Here is a 12,352-nt window from a genome sequence, read left to right as displayed (position 1 = left end):
TCTGCAGAGCTTTGTTTAATCCCCCATTCTCTCGTATCCTCCCACCCCAGTCGTATACTCAATTCCCTCATCCTCATTGCCCTTTCTTTCCCCATCCCTGTAAGATATCTAAATCCCTGGCATTAAACTGACAGCCATACGATTCTTTTAAAACAATTTGGAACAGTTTATTAAACACACACACACCACATTTATCAGCACTTGTCAGTTATCCTAGTTACAACAGATACAATGTTACAATAATGATTTATAAAAAGGTATACGGCACTTTCCTCTGGCTGGCTGGCTGAACACACGGCCTGCTGTTTCGGCTGGTCTTTGAGCGGCCGTTTTGGCGTGTGTCCAGGAGAGAATGAAGAGAAAAAGCAGTCTGTCCTTGGGTTTTTATATCCCTTAAGTCCATTGTTCCTCCGAAAGCCTCAGGATTGGACCTTGTTCCAGGGCAGTTCCTTATTGGCTCTCCTCACTCATGTGTCTGCTGGACTGGCCCAGCCATCCCTTGATTAAGTTAATGGCTTTCCAATTAAGACAATACACAACCACCAATCTTTCAAAACTGTCTTTTCGTATAGTCTATACTTTCAATATTTATACATACACAGAATCAATTTTATTACTGAACACTTTTATTCTTGCACCCGTCCCATCATCCCTTCTCTTTCTCTCTCTTCCCTCTCTCTCTCCCCTTCCCTTTCTCTCTTCCCCATTCTCTCTTCTCCAATGTGTTATTATTTCCTGGAATTAACTCACAGGAATCACAGAATATCACTTTGAACTGTGAACCTGTGTGTCTATTCATGCAGATGGAGAATGATAAATGGAAGGAGTGTTAGTCAAAATAACACTAAATAAACAAAATATCTGTGCTTAAAAGAAATTGTCAAAATATCTCAACTTTTTGACTCAAGATTTTGCTTAAAATAATCTTTTTTTTATTTATAGCTTTCAAAAAACCACGTGTTCGGTTCAGTAATATTATGGAGGTGCGGCAACTTCCTGCTCACCACGCATTTGAAGCAAAACTCTCTCGAATGTCCTATCCAGCAGCAAGGGATCATGAAGCAGTGCTGAAATCTGTTGGAAAACTAACAATATCACAAGTAGCAAAAATCAGCTTTTTCTTCTGCTTTGTGGTTAGTGCCTTTTATTAACTCATTAATTCTTATAACTATTCCATGATTAGATTACATATAAATAATTTAACTGTACCAAAAATTTGAAGGGTAAACCATAATTTTTTCTAACGGTTGTGGAGTTTCTTTTTATACAACATATGTTTACTTTTTTTAGTCCTCTTTGGAAAACTACATGTGGATACATTCTTCACTATATTAGACATTTCATTTGCATTAATTGTATACCAAAATGTTAAAATATATTGTGATCAAAGTAATGTTTACTATGTGCTCGTAAACAAATATCACCAGTTTAATTTATTGTGTTATGGAAAAATTTAAAGTAAATGCTATTCAGATTAGGACAATATTATCTTTGTAAATAGGTGCCTCGAGTAAAATGTTTAATTTAGTTCAGGTATATCATAGAATCATAGGTACATTGATGTTAAACAGTTGAACAAGTCAAATATTAATGAAACAGAAAATAAATTGTCACAATTGTGTACAATTATGTTTTGTTTTTAACTGTACAATTAATTTTTCAGTGGTTTCTGGCAAACTTGTCCTATCAGGAGGCACTGTCTGATACTCAGGTGGCTATTGTTAACATTTTGTCCTCTACTTCTGGTAAGTTGAGTGTTAATAGTCTTATTCTCGTCCATTGCATTATACTGACTAACAATTACGCCACTCATGTCAACTAATACAAATGGGAGTTAGGTTTTGCAAAATTCATGCTATTTTGTTTTACTGTGCGCTAGCAAAATCTTACCTCATCAGAAAAAAACATGTTGCTGTATAGTCAGAACAAGTTTCATCATAAACCAGATCATAGGAACAGGGATAGGCTATTCAGCCCATCAAGCATGTTCCTCCATTCAATTCATGGCTGATCTGTACCTCAACTCCATTTACCTGCCTTAGCTCTTGATACCCTTACCCAACAAAAATTCTTCAGACTTTGTCTTGAAAATTTCAATTAACCCAACAATCATACCGTTTTGAGGGAGAACATTCCAGATTTCTGCTACTGTATGGAAAAAGTGCTTCCTAATATCATTCCTAAATGGCCTGGTTCTAATTTTAAGATTATGTGTGCCCCTTTTTTATAGATTCCCCCACGTGAGGAAATAGTTTCTCTGGGCCCAAGTTTCCACACGATAAAAAACGGGCGCCCCTCCTAAAACGGCGCCGGAAAAAAAACTTGCGATTCTGGAGAGCCCTGCAGCTCCTTGTCTGTTTGGCGCGGCGCCCAGGGGGGCGGAGCCTACACTCGCGCCGATTTTGTAAGTGGGAGGGGGCGGGTACTATTTAAATTAGTTTTTTTCCTGTCGGCAACCCTGCGCGCGCGCGTTGGAGCGTTCGCGCACGTGCAGTGTGAAGGAAACATTGGCACTCAGCCATTTTTGTAGTTCTTTGTAGCTGTTTAATTTTTGAACATTTTTTAATAAAAGCACATTGCCATCAGCACATCAGCACTGAGGCTTCCTGCAGCTTTCTCACTGTCTCCTACCTGCCCGCCGTCTGGAACGGCTTCCTCCCCCACCCCCCCCCCCCCCCCCCCCCGCTGCGTTCGGTCGATCGGGCCCGCACTCCCTCCCTCCCGCCATCTGGAACGGCTTCCTCCTCCCCCCCTGCCGTCGGAAACGAACGAACGAACTTGTGAGGCTGGCTGAAGCACTTTCACACAGGTAGGAAGATGGTTTATTTAATCTTTTCTTTGCTTATAAATGTTTATTCATGTTGGATTTATTTGTATAATATTTGTATAAGTATCAATAATGATTTATTGTAGAATTTAATGACTTCCCTTCCCCCCCCCCTCCCCCCACCTCGTTCTGGGCGCCTAATTTGTAACCTGCGCCTGATTTTTTAATGTGTAGAACAGGTTTTTTCAGTTCTACAAAAATCTTCACTTGCTCCATTCTAAGTTAGTTTGGAGTACGTTTTCACTGTGGAAACTTTGAAATCAGGCGTCAGTGGCTGGACACGCCCCCTTTTGAAGAAAAAATTCTGTTCCAAAGTAGAACTGTTCTACCTGACTAGAACTGCAGAAAAAAAAAGTGGAGAATTGCGATTTCTAAGATAGTCCGTTCTCCACCAGTTGCTCCTAAAAATCAGGCGCAAATCATGTGGAAACTTGGGCCTTCTGTATCTAACCTATCTAATCTCTTCATCATTTGAAAAACCTTGATTAGGTCACCCCACAGTCTTCTAAACTCATGGGAACACAAACAAAATTTTTGTAACCTGTCCTCATAATTTAACCTTCTAAGCTCTGGTATTATTCTGGTGAATCTGCAGTGTATACTCTCCAAGGACAATATAATTTTCTTGAGGTTTGTTGCCCAAAACTAAATGCAGTATCTAGATGGGGTCTGACCAAGGCTCTTTAGACTGAAGTATCACTTACTCACTTTTGAATTCCAACCCCTTGAGATAAATACCAACATTCCATTACAAAAGCAAAATATTGCAGATGCTGGAAATCTGAAATAAAAACAGAAAATGCTGGAAATACTCAGCAGGTCGGGTAGCATCTGTGGAGAGAGAAACAGGTTTAGCATTTCAAGTCGATGACCCTTCGTCAGAACTGGAAAAAGTTAGAGATGTAACAGGTTTTTAAGCAAGTGTAGGGACAGGGAAAGTGGGGAAGTGATAAAAGAACAAAAGGGAAGGTCGATGATAGGGTAGAAGGCAGAAGAGATTAAGAGTCAAAAGGGATGATGGTGCAAGGCAAAAGGAGATGGTAATGGAACAAGTTAAGAAACAAAAGATGAATCTGGATAGGGTGTAAATGGAAATGCCAGAATCATCAACAGCTGCCATGGGGAAGAGAGAAAGAAACAGAGAAGAAGAAAAAAAATAGGGGCAGGGGTAACGGTATGAAATTGTTGAACTCGATGTTGAGTCCAGAAGGCTCTAAAGTGCCTAAACAAAAAATGAGGTGCTGTTCCTCGAGCTTGCGTTGAGCTTCATTTTCAGAGGCCGATGACTGAGCGATCATAGTGGGAGTGGAGCGGGCGACCAGAAGCTCGGGGTCATGCTTAAAGACTGAACGGAGATGTTCTGCAAAGCGGTCACCTAATCTGCGTTTGGTCTCCCCAAAGTAGAGATCACATTGTGAGCAGCAAATACAGTATATTAAATTGAAAGATTAAACCAACATTCCATTAGCCTTTTTCATTATTTTTGTACCTGTGCACTAGCTTTTAATGATGTGTACATGGACACCTAAATCCCTTTGCTTCTCCATACTTCCTAGTGTCTCACCATTTAAAAAAAATATATTCTGATTTAACTTTCTCTGATCCAAAGAGCATGACCTTACAATCCCCCCTCCTCCCCTTGAACTCCATCTGCCATATGTTTTCCCACTCACTTACTCTGACTTATGGCCTTTTGTAACCACCTGCTCACATCTACACAACTTACCATGCCTCCTAAATTAGTGTTATCTGAAAACCTGGATATGCAACTCTATTCATTCATCAAAATCATTAATATATACGCTGAAAAGCTAAGACCCCAGTACAGACCCCTGGGGAGCACCACTTATCACATCCCACCAATCCGAGAACATTCTCTGTCTTCCATCTCCCAACCAATTACCAATCCATGGGGCTAGAACCTCCACTTTTTTTGCATGCTTAATGCCCATTTTACTGCTGAAATAACTTATATTGCCCATTTTGGCACAAAATGGAAACTGACGGGCATTTTTAGGAAACTTATCGCCGAGCGTTACTTTCCCCATGTGCTTAACGCCGGGAAAAAATATTACCGCCCGCCCACTTTTTGGGGGCAGAATCATCAGAATGGGCGAAATCAACGCCCATAATATTGCCCAGCGTTACTTTCCGCTCGGAATTAACGCCGAGATTCAATAATACCGCCCTTTTTGTGTGGTAAAGAGCACATTTGGCGAAAGTAACGCCCAGGAGATTGCTCACCGTCACTTTCACCACCTCACACATATATTGCCCACAATATCGCTCGCCCAAAAAACCGCCCAGAAAAAGTGGAACTGTTCTGAACTAAAGCCAGCAGTGTGGCTGCCATTTTTTAAATCGCAGGTCGTTTCATTCAAAAGGCTGCTGTACTTCAACCTCGGCGGAGTTCGGATGTACTCTGCGGGTCGTTGGCGTTGATGTGAACATCTCTACAAACATCTTGACCATACTGAGACCGATTGGAATTGAACAGGTGTCTTCGTCGGGACATTCCTTGTTTGTGGGAAACAGAGAGCTGCTGCAGTGGGGCTTGTCCTTTCTCGCCCTCTCTTGGTGACCAATTACATGCAGCAGACTCGAGATCGCCAAAGGTACGCTCCATTGCATTATGTGCCCAATGTAACACGTGACAGACTGATGAGGAGGACCAGACGTTAGACCCCCACGCCGTTACAAGTGCAAGGAGAAGCTTTCTTACTTCGAATTGCCTGACACCGCCTGCCATCGGAGACTGCGCTTCCACAAAGAGGTTATCACTGAGGTATGCCAGCTGGTAAAGGCAGATCTGCAGCCTACCAGCACCATCAGTATTGCACTGTCCGTCGAGGTCAAAGTCATCGCGGCACTGTCGTTCTACGCCTCGGGTTCTTTTCAGGCCACAGCTGGAGACATTTGTAGACTTTCTCCGCATGCCACACATCACTGCATTAGACAGATCACTGAAGCCCTGTACGTACGCAGGAGGGACTTGATCAGCCTCCCTATGACCAGGGGGGCACAGAGTGAGAGGGCTCTATGATTCTCCAGAATTGCAAACTTCCCCAAGGTGCAGGGAGCAATAGACTGTGTGCATATCGCGATGCGGGCACCTTTTCAGGATGCAGAGGTTTTCAGGAAACGCAAGGGATTCCACTCCCTGAATGTCCAACTGGTTGTCGACCATCAGCAAATTATACTGGCAATGAATGCTAAATTTCCGGGCAGCATCCATGATGTTCACATCCTGCGTGAGAGCACTGTATCTGACTTGTTTCACAATCAGCCACAAGATCAACGCCGGATTGGGCAATAAGCACAAAAGTGGAGGTTCTAGCCCCTTGTCGCAAGTCTACCTACAATTCTGTGCACTAATTTTTACCAATAACCACTTGTGCATAATCATATCAAATTCCTTCCAGCAGTCCATAGAGACAACACCATAGACACTCCCCTATCCATCATACAAACGACCTCCTCAAAAAATTCAACTAGATTAGTCAGACATGATCTGTCCTTCACAAATCTCTGCTGACTCTCTCTGATCAGCTCCTACTTTTCTAAATGCTCAGTCACTCTCTGATGGTAGATTCCAGTAACTGATGTGTCTGTAATTACCTGGTTTCTCTCCCACCCTTCATAAATAATGGAGTGACATTTGCAATTTTCCAGTCCAAAGGCACTGGAGAGCTTTTGAAAAATGACTAAGAAGAACATAAGAAATAGGAGCTGGAGTAGGCCATAAGGCCCCTCGAGCCTGCACCGCCATTCAATAAGATCATGGCTGATCAGATTATGGACTTAGCTCCACTTCCCTGCCCGCTCCCCATAACCCCTTATCCCCTTATCATTTAAGAAACTGTCTATTTCTGTCTTAAATTTATTTAATGTCCCAACTTCCACAGCTCTCTGAGGCAGCGAATTCCACAGATTCACAACCCTCAGAGAAGAAATTTCTCCTCATCTCAGTTCTAAATGGGCGGCCCCTGATCCTAAGATCATGCCCTCTAGTTCTAGTCTCCCCCACCAGTGGAAACATCCTCTCTGCATCCACCTTGTCAAGCCCCCTCATAATCTTATACATTTCTATAAGATCACTTCTCATTCTTCTGAATTCCAGTGAGTAGATGCCCAACCTACTCAGCCTTTCCTCATCAGTCAACTCATCCCCGGGATCAACCTAGTGAACCTTCTCTGAACTGTCTCCATAGCAAGTATATCCTTTCGTAAATATGGAAACGAAAACTGCACGCAGTATTCCAGGTGTGGCCTCACCAATACCCTGTACAGCTGTAACAAGACTTCCCGGCTTTTATACTCCGTCCCCTTTGCAATAAAGGCCAAGATTCCATTGACCTTCATGATCACTTGCTGTGCCTGCATACTATCCTTTTGTGCTTTATGCACAAGTACCCCCAGGTCCCGCTGTAGTGCAGCACTTTGCAATCTTTCTCCATTTAAATAATAACTTGCTCTTTGATTTTTTTCTGCCAAAGTGCTGCATTTTCCAACATTATACTCCATCTGCCAAATTCTTGCCGATTCACTTAGCCTGTCTATGTCCTCCTCACATATTATCCTCTAATGTAATTTTTTCACTTTTTTAATGCTCTGGTAGAAACCATCAGATCCTAGAGATTTGTCAGTCTTAAGTCTCATTATTTTCTCATTACAATTTTTTAAACTTCGAAATCCACTAAGTTCTTCCCCTTGACTTTCAGTTCCCTTGTACCATTGGTATTTTGTCCTCTTCCTCTAGAGGAAAAGCATGTGGAAGAAATCACGAGGGAAAGAGTGGGATGTAGGATCTGGTTGCAATCGGGACGATTTAGCCCGGTGCAAATACGTCCAAGGCTTCCTTGTGAGGCCCAGAGGAGCACTCCTGGCCCACCAGGAAACCTGTAATACAACTTTAAAGGTTACCTTCTAGGCCGCTTCGGGTTCAGGATCTGGCTCCTGACAGGATTTCCTGACTGAGCATGATGACGTAATCGCAATCGACCATGCATATTTAAAATAGAATCCAACTTCCTACCTTCCTGGCGTTGTTCTGCTCTCCTCCTCAAAAGAGCAGGTTAATATGGGGACACAGTGAGAAGGAAGCGGGATTGGAGGGGTTGAGTGACTCATCTTATTTTAGCTGTTTCTGCCAGGTGGAGGCAGTTAAAATTGGGGCCATTGTTTTAGAAAACTGTCCCAAATACATTCTAAAAATGCATTACTTGAGCTGCTCTGCTTTTCCCAGTCTGTGAAAATTAAAATTTCCCATTATAACTATATTGCTTTTGCTACATGCGCCTCTGATCTACTGATCTCTATATTTATACATTTCTCCCTCACCTGAACTCCACGCTCTCCCCCCCCCCCCCCCCTCCTCCACCCCACCACTACAACACTACTATTGGGAGGTCTGGGGACAACTCCATCAATGTAAAAATTAAAATATCCTTTACCTCTAAGGAGATTCAGTCTCTACTCAACTTCTGTGCTGTTTTCTCCTACTGTCAGCGGGTTTGCAGTAGTTATCCGCTACTTAACTTTATCACAATGAAATATATTTCATATAGGATGCACGGAATGAGTAAAGACCATTTTGTACATCAAGCTATTTCTGCCACACACTCTGCGTTCTGTCCTAATCATGGATCCAAGCTAATTCATTAAATCGCCCAAAGAAAGGATCTGCAAATTTTATGCCTAACACCTCCCTCCGCTATTACAGAATATAATCTTGCATCCTAATTTTGTTCTCCTCCTTGGCATGGCATTTCCATTGTCCTAACAGTTCAGCAACAATCATGCTCCACACATTTGATCACCTCTACCTGCACTGAACTTTTTAGCCCACCAGTATGAGTTTGTGCTGCAAAACCATAATTTTACACAAATCAGACCAGATAGGTATGTAGATTGGCAGTGTCACCCTGTAGTACAGGTTCGACCTCTCAAATCCGGAGTTCCAAAATTCGGAATGTTCCAAAATCCGGACGTTGCGCAGATCTGTGGAGGGATCATCGGAAATCGGGAAAATGTTCGAAATTCGGACATTTTTTTAAACTGCGCACATAGGGCTAGAAATTCATTTTTTGGTGATAGCGGTATTTTACTGGTATTTTGTAAAGCCCCGCGGTAAAAATCGGCGTTGCACGAGGATTCGTGGTGGAAACCACGGTGTCGCCAATTTTAGTCCGAGGCCGATTACCACTGTGAGAGAGGCAAATTGCAACAAATAAAAAAAATCACAAAACATTCACAAGACACTTAACTATTGAATCGCTGAAATAGAATTAAAAAATAAAAACTTTGGGCTCAATTTTCCCTAGTGATTTGCGGCGTTTTTTTGGCACGCGCCACTTTTTTTGGCCTAAGTTTAAAAAAAAATCCAAGTTTCCCCAAAGATTGTGCACCAGCATCACTCAGTTAGTTACGATTTTTTTAGGTTAGTGTTTTTTTGCGTCATGGGTGGCATAACCTGATGTCTGCGCCAGTTTTTAACAATTATGCAAGTTTGGCCAAATTACAATTCTCCGAGGACGGCGTATGTGGCCACCCCCAAAAAACCTTCTGGGCACTTCAGAAAAACCAGCGCACATCAAAACGTCGGTGCAGAAAGATGCCATTGTTTTTAGGCGAAGTTTTGGAAGGAAGCAAGAACACACAAATATGCATCATCAAGCTTAAATTTTTCCAACTGAAAACGCAGAAAATGGAAGTTTCATGCAATTCTTTATGTTTGTATTTTTTTTAAGTGCCACGCCACCACTGAACGTCTCTAAACCAGGTTCGCGGGTCGGAGCGTCAGCCGGCAGAATCGGGGGGGTGAGAGGGGGTTGCTGGTGGAAGCTGAACTGAAGCAGGAGAAGCCTTACACGATTAAGCAAGCAGCATCAAATGAAGCCGGGGGGGGTGGATGGAAGCCGAACTGAAGGCATGAGAACCCTCGCACTATACCACTATGCAGCAAGCAGCATCAAATGAAAGGGGGGTGGGGGCATTTCCTGATCTAAGCAAGCCCATTGCGCATGCTCAGACCTGGGTGTGGTCCATACTAGGGCATCGACCTTGGGGAGAGAGACAACAAAGGGCTGAATGGCCTACTCCTGCACCTATTTTCTATGTTTCTATGTTGTCCTGCCTGCTGTTTTGAGCTTCTTGCAAAGGTACAATTTAATCATGAGGGCGATATTGACAATGCAGTACCTCGTGCAAGCCTTCTGCATGATGGTGTTGCGGAGGAGACAATTGATTCGACGTCATCGCATGAGGAATGTCAGAGCATGTAGGATGATGGGAAGGAGACCTTGCCCACGTCAGGTATATCGAGACAGGTGTTCATACCTGCACCTGAGTGATGCAGACTGTGTCAGAAGGCAGTGTTTCTGCAAAGAAGTTGTAACTGAGATCTGTGAGTTAGTAAAAGCAGACCTGCAACCTAGAAGCGTCAGGAGGATTGCTTTGTCAGTGGAAGTGAAGGTTACAGCTGCACTTTCAATCTGTGCATCTGGATCATTCCAGGCCACAACTGGGGTTTTGTGTGCCATTTCTCAACATGCAACACATATCTGCATATGGCAGGTGACTGCACTATAAGACCAGAGGAATGACTACATAAAGTTCCCCATGACCGCATAGGCAATGCGTGAAAGGCCTGTGGGCTTCTCCAGGACTGTTGGCTTCCCAAAGATACAGGCTGCATTGATTGTACCCACATCACCTTGGGAGCACCTTTGGAGGATTCCGAGATGTACAGGAACAGAAAAGGCTTCCACTCCGTTAATGTGCAACTCGTGTGTGACGACATGCATCGCATCATGTCAGTTGATGCAAGATACCCTGGGAGCACCCATGATGCATTCTTCCTATGCGAGAGCGCTATATCTGCCATGTTTCAGCAGCAGCCAGAAGGGCAGAGCTGGCTACTGGGAGACAAAGAGTACGGCCTCGTCACCTGGCTCATGACACCCCTACATGTAACCCAGATGGAAGCTGACCGGGAATACAACATGTCGCACATTGTGACGTGCAGCATAATAGAGAGAGGGCCATTGACATCTTGAAACAGCGTTTCCGATACCTGGACCATTCCGGAGGCTACTTGCAATATTCCTCTGAGATTGTTGGTCAGTTCACTCTTCTGTGCTGCATGCTGCATAATCTAGCCATCATGAGGCAGCAGCAGATGCTAGTAGAAGATACACCCGAGGTGAGAGTGGCTGATGATGAGGATGAAGGTGCAGATGACGAGGAGGAGAAGGAGGATGAGGAAGCCATGCAACTACTTGAACCTGGAGCACGATGGTGGAGGAGGGAAGGCCGTCGTGCGCCTTTAACGATTGCTCGAGCCTTGCGTCAGCAGCTCATCCATGAACGCTTTGCTGCCTGAAGGCTCAGCGGCAACAATTCCAAGTGGACCATGTTTACTGTTTGGACCTGTTCTGTAATATTGTGTTGTTTTAATGGAACAAATAATGGAAATGATTCAGTTATAATTTAAAATATATTTTATTCAGAAGTTCAACAAAATTTGTACTTCAAAAAAAATATTCTTGTATCAAACTTTGAAAACAAAGGCATACAATGTGGCCAAGACTAGTGGCAGGCCAGAGGATTGGGAAATGTTTAAAAGCCAGCAGAGAATAAGAAAAAAAAAATAATAGCGAAGGAAGATAGATTATGAAAATAAACGAACACGAAATATAAAAACAGATAATAAGAGTTTCTACAGGTACATAAAAAGGAAAAGAGTGGCTAAATTAAATGTTGGTTCCCTGGAGGATGAGACTGGGGAATTAATAATGGAGAACAGGAAAATGGCAGAGCCGTTGAACAAATATTTTGTATCGGTCTTCATGGTATAAAACACTCAAAACATCCCAATAGTGGATAATCATGGGGCTATAGGTAGGGAGCATACAATCACCATCATTAATCAAGTAGTACTTAAAATAATGGCACTAAAGGTGGACAAGTCCCCTGGACCTGATGGCTTACATTCTAGGGTCTTAAGAGAAGTGGCTGCAGAGATAGTGGATGAGGTGGTTGCAACCTACCAAAATTCCCTGGATTCTGCAGTGGTCCCAGCAGACTGGAAAACCGCAAATTTAACGCCCCTATTTAAAAAAGGAGGCAGACAAAAAGCAGGAAACTATAGACTAGTTAGCCTAACATCTGTCATTGGGAAAATGCTGGAGTCCATTATTAAGATTTGGAAAAGCATGATTCAATCAAGCAGAGTCAGCATAGTTTTATGAAAGGGAAATCATGTTTGACAAATTTGCTGGAGTTCTTTGAGGTTGTAACGAGCAGGGTGGATCAGGGGGAACTAGTAGATGTGGTGTATTTGGATTTCCAGAAGGCATTCGATAACATGCCACATAAGAGGTTACTGCACAAGATAAAAGCTCACGGGTTTAGGAGTAATATATTAGCATGGATAGAAAATTGGTTAACTAACAGAAAACAGAAAGTCGGGATAAATGGATCATTTTCCGATTGGCAAACAGTGACTAGTGGGGTGCCGCAGAG

General features: G+C 43.0%; 1 protein-coding gene across 14 annotated transcripts in view; it reads left to right on the top strand.

The window, feature by feature from the left end:
- The window catches only part of LOC139259755 (solute carrier family 35 member F5-like), a 205,733-nt gene that overhangs the window by 99,587 nt on the left and 93,794 nt on the right, over nt 1-12,352 (top strand). For all 14 annotated transcript variants that reach the window (XM_070875446.1, XM_070875455.1, XM_070875454.1 and 11 more), the window contains 2 exons: nt 943-1,133; nt 1,664-1,745. In XM_070875446.1, coding sequence (XP_070731547.1) covers nt 943-1,133; nt 1,664-1,745 — 273 coding nt within the window. The remainder of the gene's footprint in view (nt 1-942; nt 1,134-1,663; nt 1,746-12,352) is intronic.

The sequence above is a fragment of the Pristiophorus japonicus genome, chromosome 3, assembly GCF_044704955.1.
Source record: "Pristiophorus japonicus isolate sPriJap1 chromosome 3, sPriJap1.hap1, whole genome shotgun sequence".
Lineage (NCBI taxonomy): Eukaryota > Metazoa > Chordata > Chondrichthyes > Pristiophoridae > Pristiophorus > Pristiophorus japonicus.
This window is presented reverse-complemented; position numbering and strand designations above follow the sequence as displayed.